Genomic DNA, 19,433 nt, shown 5'->3' with positions numbered 1-19,433 from the left:
ATATTTGATCTGCCTAAATTCCCTTGAGGTTTCAATTAGATGTAGTATTCTTTACTTTCTATTCAAAATTAATGTTGGACTGCTCTACAGCTTCTGTGCTCTACCCCAGAAGTGGCTGTATTTCAGGGATGTCAGGTACTGAGAGAATTATTATTTTGTAATACAATTTAAGATCTTTGGAGCACAGGCATTATAAAAGAGCTAATTATTATTGTTCTAGATGTTCCAGCATTTTAATATTAGAAAATGAATTTGTTACATTCATGCAGAAGTAATTTTTTTAACATTAATGGAATATCAAATTTAAAATGACACATCAGTGAAAATATTTTCTTTTTGCAATATTCACTAATGCAATTAGACCAAATATTATGTGAGCTTCCATTGTACAAAGAAACCAAGTTACCTTAATAAATTCAATGTAGTCCTCATAGGTGCCTTTTGGTGGTGCATAGTAGTTGCCACTGGGAGAAAAGGTGAACCGTGGGTTATCAATTATATCTGGATTATAAAAATCATCCAGCATAGTCATTAGTAAACGTCTGTCCCAATCATCTGTCACTCGTCCTCCATAGTTACATTCACCCGTAAGGTAAGATATAGCTTCAAATGGAACATGGTCATATTCATTTATGAACAACTGAAAAAAAAGAAAACAATAAATCTAAGACACTTCACCACCTTGAATCCCAATGAGGCTTGTAAATTAAATCCTATAGTTAATTAGAGAAACAGTGTGATCTGCCTTTTATTATTAAATAGGAAAGGAGCGGAGATGGGGCCACAAACCCAACATACCCTTCCATGGAGAGGCCCACAGAACAAGAGTGGCACACAGTGTGGAGAGAAGAGTATGCTCTAACTCATACAGAGCTGTAGTAAATGTTCTTCCCCAGTGCAGCAGCAAATTCAAACTCTGAAGTCTTCACTCAGGTAAAATTCCCATCTGAGGTTAATGGGAGTTTTACCTGAGTAAGATCTGGGCAGAGACCTAAAGATTTGTTCCAGGATTAACAAATCATCCAATCATTCTTACAGTATTTAAAATTGTGTATCTTCTGTAGCCTGATTTTTCTAGCAAAGGCATGTTTCTTTCTTTTAACAAGTCTCCTTGGATGCTCAGAGTATCTTGCTTTTAACCTTCAAAACGTTTGTCTCTTTCAGTGACTCATCATTAGTTTTTTTCCAGGAGCTCAAACTCAACTTTCATAATTCCCACCCTAAATTCTTTTGACTCTTATCTAGATTGGTCAATCTGTAAAATATTCTCAGGAGTCCTATAGAGCTAGTCAGACAGGACAGCCCTGGCCACTGGCTGTGTATCAAAATTTCCTTTGACTAAGAGCAGTGAGCAGTTTGATGGTATCTACTGGTTTGATAGTATCTACTCGATAGTGAGATTTCCTTTGAAATATAGTTTTAACTCTGTTATATTGAGTTCCAAATGGCTCTGTGAATTTGTTTTTAGAAAATATATCTCAATCTAATGAAGAATTTCATATTTTTATAAATATAATATGGTCTGTGTTATTTATCTTTGTCTCAGTAGCAACAGAAACCTGAACTAAAAGTTGTGGAAACTTGTTTATGATTGTGTGATTGAGCATTTAACACAGCCATTTCTGTACGTGGAAGCAACAGTAAATAAAGACTTTACCTGCAGCTGTCTGATACTGATTCGCAAGTCTGATTCATTAAATCCATATGGGATATTCCAACCAAGAGGGCCAAACTTCTTTCTCTCCTGAACAAGAGCATGAAAAAAGCAAACTCCAAAGAGCAGTTTTTCCCATGTCTTTAAGAAAACAACAACAGAAAGTATTAACTGGCATGGCTGCATATGGTCTTTAATTTATGCAGATAGCTGAAACAACAAAAGCAGTGTGGAAAACATTTTAACAACATTTTAAATTCTCTGTTTTTGGATAAAAGTATTAGACTATGACTAGCATGAGGGTTTTTAAAAAAAATGTTATTAGATAACTAAACAACAATATGAAGTTGACAGTTAACATGTTGAAGCCTATTCCTGCAATCCCTGACTAGTAGGTATAATGTTTACACCGCTGAGTAGTAACACTGAAGCCACTGGGCTACTTGGGGATGTGTACACTACACTGAGTTAAGGATTTGCAGGACTGGACTATTATTTATTAACTAAGGAAATGAAGGTTACTTACCTGTAACAGGAGTTCTTCGAGATGGACTCTGCATACTCCCACTCTGACCGGTGCAGCAGGAATGGTAGAATTGTACTTAGCAGTGTTTGTTGGAGCCTCACATGTCTCTCTTGCCTCTCTCCTCAGTGAACATAGAATGTTCCTGGGCGAGGTTATAAAAGGGGCATAGCACTACAGCTGCCTCAGTTCCTTCCTCTGCAACTCCAGATCTTTTGATAAGTAGGACTCTCAGAAGCAGAGATGAAAGGTGGGCAGAGAGCATGAATATGCAGAGTCTATCTCAAAGAATTCTGGTTACAGGTAAATAACCTTCATTTGAGTGTCCTCTGCATATTCCTATTCATGGGCTAGACTAACAAGCAGTAACTCAGACCCAGGGAATATGGAATCCTAATTAAAAAACGACTGCAAAACTTCCTTGCCAAATTTTGCATCAGATCTAGATTCTAAGCCTAATGTCTGGTGCTTAGTAAGTGTGGACTGTACTCCATGTTGCTGCTCGGCATATTTCTGTTAAGGAATATGTCCAGAGAATGCCACAGCAGCTGCTTTTCAGGTAGTAGAATGAACTCTAATTCCTTCAGGAAGAGGGAGACCCATCAGCTTATAAACATCCTCAATACATAATCTAATCTATCTTGTAAGAATATCTACGGTGATCACTCTCCTTTTATTCCTTTTTCCATAAGAGAGAAACGAATTGGGAGATTGCCTAAAATGCTTAGTTTTATCTAAGTAAAAAGGTAAAGCCCTGCTAACATCTAGTAGATGTTATCTAGCCTCCCCACCTTGAGTGAGGTTTGGGAAAAAATACGGGCAACATTACAGATGGAGGTTTATTCAAATCTAACACAACTTTCAGTAAGAATCTTGGGTATGTACAGAGTATTATTTTATCTTTATTAAAGACAGTAAATAGTGGGTGTGCCATCAGTGCTTCTAATTCACTTATGCACCTTGCTGAAGTGATAGCTATCAAGATGACTGTCTTAATGTATAAATAGGGTATTGTACAGCTCCTCAGAGATTCAAACAGATGTTGCACTTAGTGTAAGCACTAAATCCAGTGGTGAGCTGTAGCCGGTTCACGCGAACCGGTTGTTAAATTTAGAAACCCTTTTAGAACCGGTTGTAAAGGGCTTTTAAATTTAACAAAAGCTTCGCTCCCTGCCCTGCCCCCAGCCCCAGCTCACCTGGCTCCAGCTCTGCCTTTGCCGCCTCCTCTGAAGGCTCCCCCTCCGGGCTTCCCGCCAATCAGCTCTTAGCGCGGGAAGCCTGGGAGGGCTGAGAAGGAAGCAGCAGCTTCCTGCAGGTGAGCAGGGCGGGGGGGGGAGGGGGGCACAAGGAGGGGTCTAGGCGCCGCGCATCCCTGGCCCGACCCCGACTCTGGGCGGCACAGCTCCAGCCCGGCCCCCGGCTCCGACCCCGGCCAGGTGGCGCGGCTCCGGGCCGGACCCCAACCCCAACTGTGGCCGGGCGGTGCAGCTCCAGGCTGGCCCCCGGCTCCGACCCCGACTCCAGCTGGGCGGTGCGGCTCTGGGCCGGCCCCTGGCTCTGACCCCGGCCCCGGCCCCGACTCTGGCCGACCGGGCAGCGTGGCTCTGGGCTGACCCCCGGCCCTGGCCCCGACCAGCCGGCGCGGCTCCGGGCGGGACCCCGGCTCTGACCCCGGCCCCGGCCCCGACTCCAGCCCGCCGGCCCCGACTCTGGCCCGCCGGCCCTGACTCCGGCCCGCCAGCGCGGCTCCGGGCGGGACCCCGGCTCTGCCTCCGGCCCCAACTCCGGCCGGCCGGCCGGCGCGGCTCCAGGATGGCCCCCGGCTCTGACCCCGGCCCCGGCCCTGACTCCGGCCGGCTGGCGCGGCTCCGGGCCGGCCCCCGGCTCTGACCCCGGCCCCGACTCCAGCCGGCCGGCGCGGCTCTGGGCCGGCCCCCGGCTCTGACCCCGGCCCCGACTCCAGCCGGCCGGCGCGGCTCTGGGCCGGCCCCCGGCTCTGACCCCGATTTAGGGCTGGCCAGTGGCTCTGGCCCAGCCCCCCAACTCCAGCCCAGCGCCCGTGGCTCCCAGCCCCGACTCTGGGTGGCACGGCCCCCATCTCCAGGCAGCGCGGTAAGGGGGGCAGGGAGCAGGGAGAGGGTGTTGGATAGAGGGCGGGGGGTGGATTAGGGTCGGGACTGGGGGCGGTCAGAGGGCAGGGAACAGGGGAATTGAATGGGGGCAAGGGTCCTGGGGGGCAGTCAGGAAGGACCAGGGGTTGGATGGGGCGGTGGGAGGCAGTCAGGGGCAGAGGTTCCAGGGGCAGTCGGGACAGAGAGAAGGGGTGGTAGGATGGGGCAGGGGTCCCGGGGGGCCATCAGAAATAAGAGGAGGGGTTGGATGGGGTGGCAGGGGGCAGTTAGGGGACAGGGAAGGGGGGTGGATAGGGCAGAGGTCCTGGGGGGCAGGGCAGGAGTCCCAGGGGGCAGGGGTGTCACGACCCCCTCATGGGGTGAGGAGGAGGGAACCGGTTGTTAATATTTTGGCAGCTCATCACTGACTAAATCCCAAGATGATATAGGCTCTCTAACTGGTGGAAATAGATTATTAAGACCTTTCAAGAATCTTTTGACTACATCATGAATAAAAACCAGTTTACTATCCCTAGAGACATGGTATGCTGAGACTGTTGAGAGATTAACTTTGACTGATGACAAAGAGAGATCCACTCTTTTAAGATATAATAGGTACTCCAATATATAAGTAATTAGAGCTGTAGCTGGATCTACATCATACACGGAAACCAACAATAAAAAGTTCTTAATGATAGCAACATTCTGTCCTTCTACCAAAAGAACATTTGCTAACCGCCTATGCTCCTCAGGGAGAGTATTCATGAAACACAACATTTTTCCTGACAAGATGACGCTGATATCTTGCCATTACAGCTTAATGGTTCACTATTCTCATATCTGAAGTGGCTGAGGAAAACATCCAGTCTTTTCCCTTCCTTATCAGAGGGGATAAAATAAGCCTGAGCATGCTTTCATTTGTGCAGTGCAGCCTTTACTATCAATGAATTAGGAGAACGGAGATATGAAACACATTTCCCTCCTGGGAAAACAGGTAAAGGTCATTAGCCTTTTTTAACATAAGCTGAGCTATGAGGGTGATTCCAAATTGCTTAAAACTGGTTGAGATAATCCTTCCAATAAAGGATTTGTCTAGTTGCTGCTTCTAAAATGTGAAGATTTCTCAACAGGAATCAAGGGAATCTCTAATGTCCTTGGAAGAGCACCACATCGTCTGAATGTGATGAAACAGCAATCACCCCTACACTTCTGTCTGGAGAAGTAAAGTTCAGAGTCTGGATGGGACTCTTGGATCTCTAGCAATTCTTCTTCCTCAGATAAAATGTCTCTTACAACTGTAGACATTCTATCTGATGTACTATCAAATCCATATCCTTGGGTCTGATGCTTGAATGTCCTCAGTATCAAGTTGGCAATTACTATATATAGGAATATCTTGAAAAGGTACAGGAGAAGGCCAGTGAGACCACATAAACGAGTGGTGGGCACCTGTGGCCCATCAGGGAAAGCTGCTGGTGGGCTGCCAGATCGTTTGTTTACATTTGCACGGCTGCCCGCAGCTCCCAGTGGCTGTGTTTCACCGTTCCCGGCCAATGGCAGCTGTGGGAAGTGGCGCGGGCCTGGCCGCAGCTTCCTGCAGCTCCCAGTGGCCAGGAACGGTGAAACACGGCCACTGGGAGCTGCAGGAGGCCATGCAAATGTAAACAAACGGTCTGGTGGCCCGCCAGCGGCTTGCCCTGACGGGCTGCAGGTTGCCCACCACTGATGTAAACCAAGGTGAAGCCTGACAATCTGGCTAAAGCCCCGTACTCTGATCTGGCTGAAAATATCTCTGCCCTACAGATCTGGGAGAAATGACTGAGCTTACTTAAATTGATCGAGCATGATTTCAATTTCTTCTCCGAAGCCGCGGGACCAGCGGACCCTCCGCAGGCAAGCCGCCGGAGGCAGCCTGCCTGCCGCCCTCGTGGCGCCGGCAGAGTGCCCCCTGCGGCTTGCTGCCCCAAGCACGCGCTTGGCGTGCTGGGGCCTGGAGCCTCCCCTGCTCAGAAGGAGTCTTAAGTGGTGGATGTATAGGAGAAATCCTAACTTCTTCAATCTACCTTCTCTTCTCTGAAGGATTATCTATCTATCCACTAAAATCTTCATTTCCTATTCAACTGACACATGGATTCATTACCGACCGAGAAGGAGACAGATCCAATCGATGAGTCTGTCCTATAAACACCAACCACTGCAGTACCGCACTGGAACCAGACTGCAAATTCTCAGCAGTCAGATCCTTATTTTAAACCTTCATAACAGGTTTTTTCATCTTCTCTCTTGAATCTGGCTCTTTCGGATCTGAAACAATCGGTTTTAGACAGAGAATCATCACTTGGGGAAGGTTCTTTAAATAGCACTGGATCGGATGGACCTGTCTCACAGATTGTTTCTTGATAAAAAGAGGCCAACACCAACAAGGATGGAGTCTTTGTTCTCACTATTATAGCCTTGTCCTTTTCTTGTGGATTGCTTTAAAAACAGAGTTCGATCCCACAGTCTGTTGAGCAGTCTTGATCTTTGGGTGCTTCACACTTCTAGATTCCTTAGTGCACAGCACCAAAGACAAGTATTTAACTTTCTTTCTTCCAGACTTGCTTGGAGCCAATGCAAGCTTCTAAGATTTGCTAGAGGCTTGCTCTCTCTTGGTTCCAGGCAGTTTCGCTGACAGAGTTTCCTGGAGTAAGATAGTCTGAAGCCTGTTCTGTCTTTCCTTCTCAGCTCATGTCATGAAGGTTGAGAAAATCAAGTATTTTGAAGGTGAATGTCTTTCAACCAAATATGATAAACACCATGCATGTGTTTTGGCCACCAGAATCACAGCTAGGCATGAGACATACCTCTTAAATCCTAGCTTTTTGGTCTTCAGCTGTGTCATCTTTTTTTCCCCCAGCACTGAAGAACTTATTTCTAAATTAAATCTAACACTATACTAACACTAACAAACCAGTCTAACTATAACCAAATAATTATAAAACATATGGATCTGGTAGAATTCTGGAGGAGCCCTATCTTCGTTCAGCTGGTTGAAGTTGGAGGGAACTGAGGCCTCTGGAGTGCCACACCCTTTTTATATCTTTGCCCTGGAACATTCCCAGGCCTCAGAATAGTACCATGGCTGGGTTTGACCTCCACCTCCCTCACTGCTACTTGTTTAGCAGGTGTGTCTCACTAATGGGCTAGAGGGACCCTGACGTTTGTTTTCTCAAGTTTTGCCTGGAAGGAACTTATTGCATTGTTTTCTTCAGTTTCCATTTATCTACTGCAGCTCTATAGGAAGAAAAGTCCTCTGTGCTAATAGTGCACACTGAGGACATATCTTATCACAAACCCATGTAAAGAGATGGGAGGGTGGACTACAGGCTAAAATAAGTGGTATGGTGGAGCATGCCTCATTCATGCTCCATTCTCACAAGGATAGGACTGGTTGGGGATTTCATTTCAGAACCATATTTCATGGGCAGAGCCCAGTGGGGTTGCTCTCTGTCTGGGGACCCATAATTGCCACTGTTGTAGGAATCAACCAAGTTGGGCTAATGTTATTGCAGTGTAACCAGTGTGGGGATTTCCATCTGACAAAATGTTCGTTTAAGCTATAAAAATGTGTGAAGTATTTTATTCACTAATTATTTACCGTCTGTGCAAACATTAGCTCATAACTTTTAGGGAACGCTTTAGATTAGAACCTTCACTGGACATAACAATGAGTAAATAAATATCTCAAAATGTCAAAGAATGAGCAACTTACCGGCTCCTTTCCAGGGCACCCAGAGAAGAAGATGGGATCAGAAACTGGATCTGAGAGATAAGACTGAAGTAGATTTAACCGGAGACCTGTAGGTGATTCATTTGTCATCTTTACTCCATTCTGCAGAATGGTTACGGGAAACTAGACAAAATAAATAGCAACACTGCAACAGGAGAGTATGGTGATGTAAAAAAAACCCAATAAAGTGAGATATTTCCATAAAAGTATAAATATATTTGTATTTTTAAAATAATGTCTTGATGTTCAAAGTCCCAAAGATTAAATATACCTGGGCTAAATTCAGCCCTTGGATGGAGGTGTGCAATCTCTTATGGACAGCAATAAAAGCTGTGTGAAAGTGTATCCACAGTCAAAATACTGTTTTTTTTCTCCTGCTGATGATAGCTCATCTCAATTGATTGGACTCTTACAGTTGGTATGCGTACTTCCACCTTTTCATGTTCTCTGTATGTATAAATATCTTCTGTCTGTGTGTTCCATTCTATGAATCTGAAGAAGTGAGCTGTAGCCCACGAAAGCTCATGCTGAAATAAATTTGTTAGTCTCTAAGGTGCCACAAGTACTCCTGTTCTTTTTGCGGATACAGACTAACACGGCTGCTACTCTGAAACCAATCAAAATACAGTCACTTCTGTTCAGCAGACTTACATTCATCCCAAAAATGTTTAAAAGCCTGCTCTGTATTTTTATATTTTCTAATATAATTTAAAAAATTGTCCTTTTTTGATGAAATTATGTATCCTCTCACATTACTGTTCCCTTTGTATGCTCCCTCTCTCATTTTTACACCTTTCATCATTGCTTTCTCCTACACCTGGAGCAGTCTTTCTGATCTCATCCACCAAGAGCCTCTTCTCTCTTCCTTCAAATCTTCCTTAAGATCTGCTTTTTCCAAGAATATTTTCTACTTTCTCCTCCTTCCCAATATGTATGTGTTTGCAGGTACAAAGCCCTAGCTTGTAGGCTTCTCAGAGGAAAGAATGTGCCTTAAAATGTTTGCAGAGCACTAAGCAAATTTATGGTACTACATAATCAATTTAACTACATAATCAATTTAACAATAATATATATAGGTTTATAACCTATATAGATAACCTTTTAATTATGTATTAAAATTAAAATTTGAAAATGTTGATATTTACACTATTAGATGAAAGCAAGGAGCTGCGCTTTCACTAAAAATAGTACATTTCTGCAATACAGAGTGTTTCATCAGGATTTGTTCCAAAAATAGTCAACAGCAAAAATCTGGACCTGGACTTAGAGGAAAATTAAATAGACTTCAGGAACTTTCTTCTCTTAAAAACAACTAAGGTACTTGTGGATAATAAAACATATCTATAAGGCAGAAAACACCATTCTTTCTTCATGAGAAGAGCATGTCTACATTCTGTTCTAATATATATTGACTATATTTTGATTGTATATGTATATTCACAACAATCCTTTAATTAGAGAGAGATTTTTTTTTAAATGTACACCCACATTGTGTGTACAAGTTTGAAAATCCAAGCCAAAATTGCAATGTGGTTATCCTATCGTGGAATACAAAATGGTTTATTACAGAACACTATTATTAAATTTGTAATTAGGTCTACTGGGAATAAAAGTACCTTGGGTGATGGATAACTGGTAAGCCAAAGTCTGAAGAATGGATGGCAGGTGTCACTATTAAATTCTTCACAGATTTTCTCTAGCATCGGCATCCAGGAGACAGCAAGATGACAATTCTGTAAACAAACCCAGGTCCCTTCTTCCATTCCTTCTCTAATCATTTTTGTAGCTATAGGTCCTTGTCCCTGTCCCAGCGAGATGGCTTGAAACTTATTTCCAACCATGTTTTTGTCATTTGCAAATTTCAAGAGACCTTGGATGAAACATGCAATCTTTTAGCGTTTATTAGTTAAAAAGATTGCTTTATATTTGATATAAAAAAAAGAACTATACTACTATTTTGTTAAAATCTGAAAGTGCAAAACAATGATATATTATTTTGATAAGAATTTTGGCACAATGCATCAAACTATTTGATTTTAAAATCATATCCCTTTTATTCTGCAAGACAAAATTCTACCAATATGATTTGGTAGCATTTTACACCTATTTGGCACAGGCGCAAATGACTCTATAAGGTGCAAAGAGGAGGAGAATCAGGCTCTTAATCTGAAAAACTTGACATTTTGACAGGTCTTTATCTGTCACTGATTCAAAGATTTAGTAAGGAAAATATCCCATAGTGGATACTTACTAGACATGGGATCAGCTCCTGGAGACAGCACAAATATTAGTGGGATTGTTGAATTTGAATCTAAGTAACTTTTTGTTAGATCAAATGGTGGCGGCTCTACAAACTTCTTCCCCAGTTTGTCAGTTACAAAGATTGTTATTGCTGGACTAATCTGTTTAAAAAAGCAAATATACCAGTAAGCACAAATATAACATAAAATCAGATTTGGTTGGATACACCGTATCATCTTTCATATTCCTGGTAATCTAAATCATTATACAGTGAGTTGGATACTGATAATGTAGCAACTCAATAGCTATACCTCACAGTCAATGTATACAGTTCACATTCACTCTTGGGGACCAATCCATGGTCGCCCAGCAGCCCCTTTGTGCCAGCTGTGCCCCAGAATTTAGAAGGTGCAAACTGCCACCCCACCGTTCCTGCACTGGGTGAATCAGGGCCTGGGGACTTTTAACACAAAGTTTGTAGAAGTCTCAGTAGGTTTGGAATTTGAGTTCATTTAACATTCAAAAGCTTGGAAGCGTATTGAATATTTCCATACTATTGAGGCCTTATCCACCCGGCTACACTGCACTAACTTGCCAATCCCCAAATAACTCCTCCAACAGACACCAAACGGGTTGTGTTCTTGGGTTGCAGGCCTCACCTCCAATAACTTGGTCTCCTCTTCAGAGGACAACTGGGTGTACTCCCCCAGTCTCTTATGCTTTAAATGCCTACTTCCAGTGCTTGGATGGTTATTTCCCACCCTACCCACAAGAAATCCAGCAACCCCTCACAGAATCAGGGGATGGCAGGATGGAGTGGGGGTGAAACGTCATCTCAGTAGGTGAGGTATAATGTCCTCACAAATGTTTTTTGTTAGCTGCAATTTCTTCAGGCTGTAGAGCACCAGGCCTCAAACAGTTGCCATTCAGTGTGACACAGGCACAACATATATCCACTTTTGCTGACCAAAGTGGCTGTTTGCTCATAAATTCTAGTAAAAGTCTCTTTTTGCCATGAAAAAATGTATACCGCATGTATAGTTCCACTAACTTCTAAGACCCCTTATTGCTGTACAGATTGATTCATGAGGCAATATATTTATGAAAAAACCTGCACATCAATTTTTATTCCAAATGTTAATTCTGCAGTTTTACATGCTGTGAAGTACTAAATATAGTCAATACAGATGAAAAATAACAACTTGTGATTGTCCTTACAGTATTATGACTCAGACAATAAAAAATATTAAGTGTTCCTGAACATATATTTGAAACAATCAAATAGTATAAGAATTTCATATCACTAAGAAGAAGAAAATATTAAGAGATGAGTAGTATTGGTAAAACAATACCCCAATTTTACTTTTAGAGTCAAATTGAGCATTATAGATGATGGCTGAATAGGCTAAGGATATTTAGGTAAAAGTAGAACACATCTGATCACCTGCACAGTTATATCACTGAAATTCTAGCAGTCTGAAGTGTAGGAAGAAAAGAAATCTTAACAGAACTTACTGCACTTAGGTTCCATTTAATCAGTCTTGTAGTTAATAGAAAGAACAGCTACTTGCTTTACAGTAACTGCGGTTCTTCAAAATGTGTTGCCTATACGTATTCCACTCCTAGAGCATACGTGCTGGAGACTACTATTTTTTGGCCACCATTGTCATGTGTGGGTGTCCAAGTTGCTGTTGTGGAATCTAGTACAAGGTTAGGGTTAGCTGGTGCCAGGAATGATTTTTGCCATGTTGATCTTTAGGCCCAATCTGATAAAGAGATGAGGGGTCTAATGAAGGATCTGACACATGGAGCCCTCACTTGCTGCAGTGACTTCCCTCAGGTCAGCCAAACATCGAGGTATGGGTGCACCTGTATGCCCTAATTTCTCAGGTGGGCTGCCACTACTGCCAATCATTTGGTAAAAACTCTTGGCACTGTCGATAATCTGAAGAGGAGGACCTTATATTAACAGTGGGAATCTCCTACTTGGAATTGTAAATATTTTCTGTGTATGGATCATGATATGAAAATAAGCATCCTGGAGGTTGAGAGACATAAACCAGTCCTAGGGATTTCTATATTACATTATAAAACTCAACTACCGGTACTTCCAGAGGCTAAAACAGGCTTTTAGATCAGTGATTTGTAAATGCCAGTTCAATTTTTATATTTGTTTTTTATGTTTTTAATCTTTACACCTTTAGTACCTTAAACTGGAGTGTGTTTTAATTTGTGCAGAAGAAATATGAAATGCATTGTACAAATAGATTACAATATTTAAGACTTTATTTCTAATTACTGAGTAACTTAACAGGAAAAGAAAACACATTGCCATTAGAAAAAGGTGATAACATTTGTATTTAGAGGAAATATACCTTCAGGTGTCTCAGAGCTGATAGGAAACAAACAAAAGGAAGTATTTCTTCACAAAACACACAGTCAACCTGTAAAAGCAGCAAAGAGTCCTGTGGCACCTTATAGACTAACAGATGTATTGGAGCATGAGCTTTCGTGGGTGAATACCCACTTCGTCACATGCATCCAACGAAGTGGGTATTCACCCACGAAAGCTCATGCTCCAATACGTCTGTCAGTCTATAAGGTGCCACAGGACTCTTTGCTGATTTTACAGATCCAGACTAGCACAGCTACCCCTCTGATACTAGTCAACCAGTGGAACTCATTGCTGGGGATGTTGTGAATGCCAAAACCTTGATAGCTCCATTGCCCTCATCACCACACAGCAATAAACGGATTTAGCCGAGGAGGCAGGGAAGTATTAGCCCCATTTGGAAGGTGGGATCTAGGGCACCCAGAGGTGAAGTGACGTTACCAAGGCTAAGCAGGGAGTCTATGGCAGAGCAGAGAATCAAACCCAGAACATCTGAGCCCCAGGCCTGTGCCTTAACCACTAGGCAACCCTTCCTACAGTGAGGAGGGGAAACCTCCTTTGCCACTTTGAGTGAGTGGGTTGGGGCAGGCGCTAGACAGAGCTACCAGGAGGTGGGGAGCAGGGGCGGGCCCTCAGGAGAGGGGGCAGAGCCAGGGTGGGGCACCCGCCAGCAAAACCAAAAGTCAGCCCCTATGCACACATATCATAAAAATGGTCCTTGGAGAGTAAACAAGATACCTCCTTAATATGTTTGGAGACTGATTAAGAATTTCTTAGTGATAATTTCCTTTCTGATAGCAGTGTCTCCCACAATTCTAGCTGTCTGGTCTGTTTTCCTTTCTCAGCAGTTCACAGAGGCGGATCAGCTTTTTGGTATTGCATGGTCTGGCCATGTCTTCTCTGCTCCTGTTTTCTACCACATTACTTATTCCCAAGATGTAAAACTTGCATAACTTTGCTAACACATATTCCAAAGATATTAACTATGTACATTAGATGAAGGAATATGGCCATATGGCAATGATTCCACTCAATATTTGACACTTGACTCATAAGTCACTCAGGATGACTAGAATTGTGCGAGACACTGCTAGCAGAAAGTAAATTATTGGTAAAAAACTTTCCTTTCTGTGGCTCAGCATCTCCTACAATTCTGGATGTCTGGGAAGTAGCAAGCAGTGAACAGATGTAGGGAGGATTATAAAACAAAAGTTCAGTAGGAAAGAAGTATTCCCCTTTTTGTAAGCTTGCTCAAAAGTCTGTATTATTTCTGTGCCACCACCTGCGGCACCTTCCTGCCAAAGGAGGTTTTTGCAGAAGATAGAAAGTCCACCTTGTAGTGCTTAATGAAGGTGTTAGCTGTAGATCAAGCATCTACTCTGCAAATTTCCAAAATGGATGCACTTGCTCCTTCTGCACATGAGGTTACTAAGGATCTGTTAGAGTGTGCCTCGATCCCTTCTAGGACAGGAAAAAACAGTTACTTACCTTTCTGTAACTGTTGTTCTTCGAGATGTGCTGCTCATATCTATTCCAGTTAGGTGTGTGCGCGCGCTGCGTGCACGGATGTCGGAAACTTTTTCCCCTAGCAGCTACCTGTCAGGCCGGCTGGGGAGCCCCCTGAAGTGGTGCCGATATGGCGTTCTGTATAAGACCCTGCCGGCCCGACCCCCCTTCAGTTCCTTCTTACCGCCCGTGACGGTTGTTGGAACAGTGGTCTCTTGGTTTCCCAAGTGCTCCACTAATCCCTAGCATATCTCAATCGTTGTTAGTTAATCGTTAATAGTTAGTGTTTTTTCTCTGTAGTGTTAAGCATAGTTAATCGTTGAGGGCGCACAAACTGTAATTGGAATTGATATGAGCAATCACTTGAAGAAGAACCTCTGATGATCTGTAGGCTTTCAAAATACATAGTCTAAAACATCTAGTGATGGAGGACTTAGAAGCTCTGAGTCCCTGGTATTTTGGGTGGAAGGGCATGAATAGAGAGCCCAATCTTTTAATGGATTCTGTACATTTGAGATAGATTTTCAATGCTTTTCTGACATCTAAGGTGTGTCATGCCTTTTCAGTTGGATGTTGTGGTTTTGGACAGAATGAAGGAAGCATAACCTCTTGGGAAGTGTGGAAGGAGGAATATTCCTTAGGAAGAAAGGATTCTGTTGTCCTGAGCACCACCTGGTCCTCATGGAACACACAATAAGGCTACTGCATAGATAAGGCTACCCGCTCCGACACTCCTGGTGGATGTGACAGCTACCAGGAAACAAGTCTGAATGGATAAATAAAAGGCTGACACAGAAGTCAAAGGCTCAAAGGGATGGCTTTTCAGGAAGAATGGCCTGACTGCTGATATGGCTAATCAGACTGCTTGAAAGAATCTGGTTACCTGTGGGATGTCTGCCAGGGACCCCAAGGATCCTGCAAACAGCATGCTACTGAGAGTGGACACCTGATGTATAATGGTACTGGAGAAAGTCCAAAATGGATGGAATTCCTAGTTTTCTGAAATTGGCATTGTGTTCTTGGCACCAGTTGTAGAATCTGGACCAGAAGGAAGAGCCCATTTTTAGTGTCAATACTCTCCTAGACAGAAGCAATGCCTTAATGACAAGGCAGGAGCAGAATGGAGCAGGGCAGGAACAAGGCAGGAGTAAGGTCTGCCATAGCAGTTGACTAAGATCTGTCGCACTGCACAGACAACTTCCTGGTGTCCCCTTAAATAGTGTGCCTGGAGCAATCAGGATGCCGTGAGCACTGCCAATCAGGCCCACCGTATCCTGTGGTGCTTGGGCCCACAAAGCTCATAATCTGCAAATGCTGCTTTACCACAGATGTTTACGGTTGATCATGGACCAGCAGATCGAGGTTCTAGACCCATGGATCCTCACAAGGCCATTTTTGAGAAAGGGGGTTGAGAGCAGGAGATTGAGCCAGAGCTCACCACAGCATCCCTGTGCAAAGAGCATTCATGTCCAAGGTGGTGTTGCTTTCCTGGATCCACAGCTGGCCTCACTAACGGTCAGGAAGAAAAGGCTTGAGGCAAGCCTCCTTAGCCATCTGCATCCTTTTTGAAAAGGACTGACAGATAGAACATTTCCAGGTATGCAGCCCTCCCCAAGGCAAAAAAAAAGCTCATGTGACTGTCTTTAAGCAATGTATCTGCTTCACATGAAGAGCTGGGAAACTTCAGTTCAGTCATGACTAATTCCTTGTACCATGAAAATATTTTCATCAAATGAAGAAAAAAATAACTAAAATAATATTTGCAAGTGGGCAAAACTATACTATGTACACTAAATCCAACCTAATCCTAAAACTATATGCCTAAAAACTATACCTAAAAAGATTTGGTGATTGCACCAGGACATGGACTCTACCAAGGTTTCACAGCCATAGGCACTAAAAACAAAGTGAGGGGCAGTTGGGCCCACTCCATCCTTTATGCCCTGGGTACAGGAGTACAAGAACACTCAGAGTGCATGAGCAGCCCCAAAAGGTACTGGTAGCCAAAATATCTGGCTTTGAAGGGCATGGGGCATGTGAGTACCAGGAGTGGCATACATATGGGCAAGCATTCAAAGAACATAGTTGTAATAATAATTATCAAAGTGTACTACATGCCAAGTAATTGTCTATAAACAAATGTTTCCATGTCCTTTTACCTTGTCTGATCTTAGGCACCGAAGAATGATCATCTTTTGTAGTTCATTCAATGTTTTATCCCATGGTTTTGGTAAAGGAACATTGTGTGGCTCTTTGCTGTCATAGATTTTACGCCACTGACTTGCATTTTCAGAAATATGACTCCTAGAAGAAAAAGTATTGTCTGTTATTGTAAAGGCTTAGAGTTTAGGTTTTCATTAATTCATTTGATTAAAGAAAGAACAATGAAATATTGTCATATGCAATACAATTAATAAAATCTATTCAACATGCATTATCCCCCTCTCAACCAATAAAAAATTGTATATTATTATACAACTTCTTACCTGACTTCTGCGCTGGGAAGTGGGAGGGGCCACCTAAGCTGGTGTGGAGGAACAAAGCCTCCATCTGTATGGCCTTGGTCTCCAGTGGATCCCCCAAAGTCTGCTTGAATCTCAGGAGATTCATGGGTTCTGGGAGGTGAACTCCCTATTTCTTCTATATTTGTGTGTGACAAACGCCACTACCCAACAGAAGAATTCAAAGGAAATTCAATGAAAAAGAATCTTGTGGAATTTTCCTCCCCTGGCACACCCTCCCATAGGTTATCCCATGAGTGGGGGACAGACTGGTTCTCACATTAGACCAGTTTCCCACCTCTTCCACACAGAAAAACGTACATTTAAAGGAAGGAGAACTCCAAACAACTCTAAAGTGAAATCCTGACCCTATTGTAATCAATGGCAAAACTCCCATTGACTTCAGTGGGGCCACAATTTTATCCTGGTGTCTCCTCCCTTATACCTGCAACAGAGTTCTGTTATTAGGGACGCCCCCTGGCCACAGCTGCCTCCTTTTCAAAGTAAGATTCTTCTACCAGGAAGAGACTTCACAGGGAAACTAATACAATCCACTCCAGAAAGACAAGTTCTTTATCTGGGAATTGATTGGATTCATTCTGACAATTACGTGAATAAAACATGAAATAACCTTCTAATTAATTAACCCCCTGAGCAACTTCCCTACAATGTGTGACAACGAGGGACTCACTTCTGAAGCTGAGGCACAATTTATGTTGTACAGGTATCAATATCACATTGATATTCAGGGATGGTCTGAAAAAGTCTCAGACATATTGCTTAAATGTATGCAACATACTTCAGTCAATGTAGTTTTTTGTAATTTCACAATGGATTTTTACTGTACCTCAGTCCTCTAAAAGCTGAGAAATCACTTGCACGACATAGTTCATCCCAGCTCTTATCTTGTAGCCAAGATGGATCTGGATTCTTGTATTTGTTCTTGAGACCCACTCCTCCAGTTAATAGGAACATAAATTCCTGTTGTTCTATTTCTTTCCTATCCCTAAATTCAGAAGAATGCCAAAATAGTTTGTAAGCAATACACAGTTATATTAAAAATGCATTTTGACATAGTATAAAGGAAAAGCAGTTTTAAATAAATTATGTTCCATTTTTATTTTGCAACATTCATATAGCAGTAGCATCTGAGGTCTCAGGGCCTCATTGTACTAGGCAATTTTCAAACATTATAAGGAGAAATGATAAATTAAGGGTAAGGGAAGAAGGATACAATCAAATGTATACAATTCACTTATTTTTACTTATAAAAAGTCTCAGCTACTGCTATCTGTGTCCCAGCCTACTCATCAATCATTGGCTGATTTCCTGTAAGTGTAAGTGTCATGGCAAAGATGGATCTTGAGGAAGAATGCAGAGGAGGAGATGGTTGTGGCCTTACAAATCAGCTCAAGAAGGGCCTCCCATGGATAAGGCAGTGTGGATATGATGCATAAGATGTTAGCATTCACTATAAATTCATATGGTTTACAGTTAAGCAATATAAATTAATATGGTTGGTGAGCCTGATTATTAAAAAACGTATGCACATAATAACTGATTATGATGTTTCCAAGTAGACATGTGTGCCTTCCTTTCTTCCCTCAATGCACACAGACACAAATGACATTGTGCATAAGCAGCAGCACAGCCAGACAGCCAGAGTGGAGAGTCTAGATCGCACTGTGGAAGGAAAAGCAGAGACAGAGGAGAGATGGAAAAAAGAAAGGCTCCTCAAGAAAGGGGGAGTGATATGCCCCACAAAACTGCCAGAAAAACAGACCTTTCGCTTGGAGAATTTTTCCTTAAACCTTATTTTTAAAATGATGGCAACTATTCACATTGTATTATTATTAGATAACATCATCCACCCCTTTGAAGGGTACCATAAAGACATAAAAGGAAAAAATTAATAAAACATTTGGAGGCCTCATCTTTCCACCCAAATCACTGGCGAAACCATTGATTTCAATGGGAGCAAAAGCACTCACATTTCATGACTAGGCACTAAAGACTAAGTTATCATCACATGTACCCAAGTATTCTATTATTTGTAAATACTTTAAATCTAAGAAAAATCATTGTCTTGCATTATGAGATGCTAGAAAAAAAGATGAAACTTACATGAGAAGATTGCAGCAAAGTAAAAAGGAAAACAGTAGCTTATCCTTCTCAAACAATGAGCGACATACATTGCAATATAGGTTGTATGTGAAGTGGTCATTTAGGTATCGAAGACGCTTCTCCAAAATTTTGGATTTGTTACTAAAAAAAGAACATTTGCACATATATTGAGTCAGGCAACTAAATAAGAAATCTAAAGCTCTTTGAAAGGTTTTGGTGGGATATTGGTTAGGACTTGAATTTTCAAAAGCACTTAAAGGAGTTAGGCAACCAACTGCATCCAAAGGGAGTTGGGCAGCTAGCTCCCTTAGGCTCCTTTGAATATCCCAGCCTAAACGATTAATTGAAATCTCTGTTGTACTCACATGGTGGAACTCTCACCACTTATTATGAGTTCTGTTTCAACATCAGATTTGGAATCCTCTACAAATAACACTGCAGCAGATTACTATACGGAATGCTATCCTTTGTATGACGTATTAAGAAGAGTGCTTGTGGTGAGAGAACTGTCCACTTGGAAGCTAACAATCACATTGCTTCTCTTAATAAAAGATGTTTTGTGGTTAGAGAGTCTGTGTTTAAGAAGGGCAGAGTCAGTGGCTGACGGTTCCT

The 19,433-nt window shown here is 42.5% G+C and overlaps 1 protein-coding gene across 1 annotated transcript in view; it reads right to left on the bottom strand.

Annotated features, from left to right (window-relative positions):
• The window catches only part of DNAH12 (dynein axonemal heavy chain 12), a 171,424-nt gene that overhangs the window by 11,425 nt on the left and 140,566 nt on the right, over positions 1–19,433 (bottom strand). Inside the window, exons 60-67 of the mRNA XM_045024879.1 lie at positions 18,822–18,962; positions 17,545–17,703; positions 16,356–16,500; positions 10,309–10,459; positions 9,674–9,927; positions 8,040–8,180; positions 1,658–1,795; positions 407–640 (exon numbers count right to left, since the gene is read on the bottom strand). Of these exons, the coding sequence (XP_044880814.1) occupies positions 407–640; positions 1,658–1,795; positions 8,040–8,180; positions 9,674–9,927; positions 10,309–10,459; positions 16,356–16,500; positions 17,545–17,703; positions 18,822–18,962 (1,363 nt within the window). The remainder of the gene's footprint in view (positions 1–406; positions 641–1,657; positions 1,796–8,039; positions 8,181–9,673; positions 9,928–10,308; positions 10,460–16,355; positions 16,501–17,544; positions 17,704–18,821; positions 18,963–19,433) is intronic.

Source organism: Mauremys mutica, chromosome 7, assembly GCF_020497125.1.
Source record: "Mauremys mutica isolate MM-2020 ecotype Southern chromosome 7, ASM2049712v1, whole genome shotgun sequence".
Taxonomy (NCBI): Eukaryota; Metazoa; Chordata; order Testudines; family Geoemydidae; genus Mauremys; species Mauremys mutica.
Note: the sequence above shows the minus strand (reverse complement) of the source record. Positions and strands in the feature narration are given on the sequence as shown.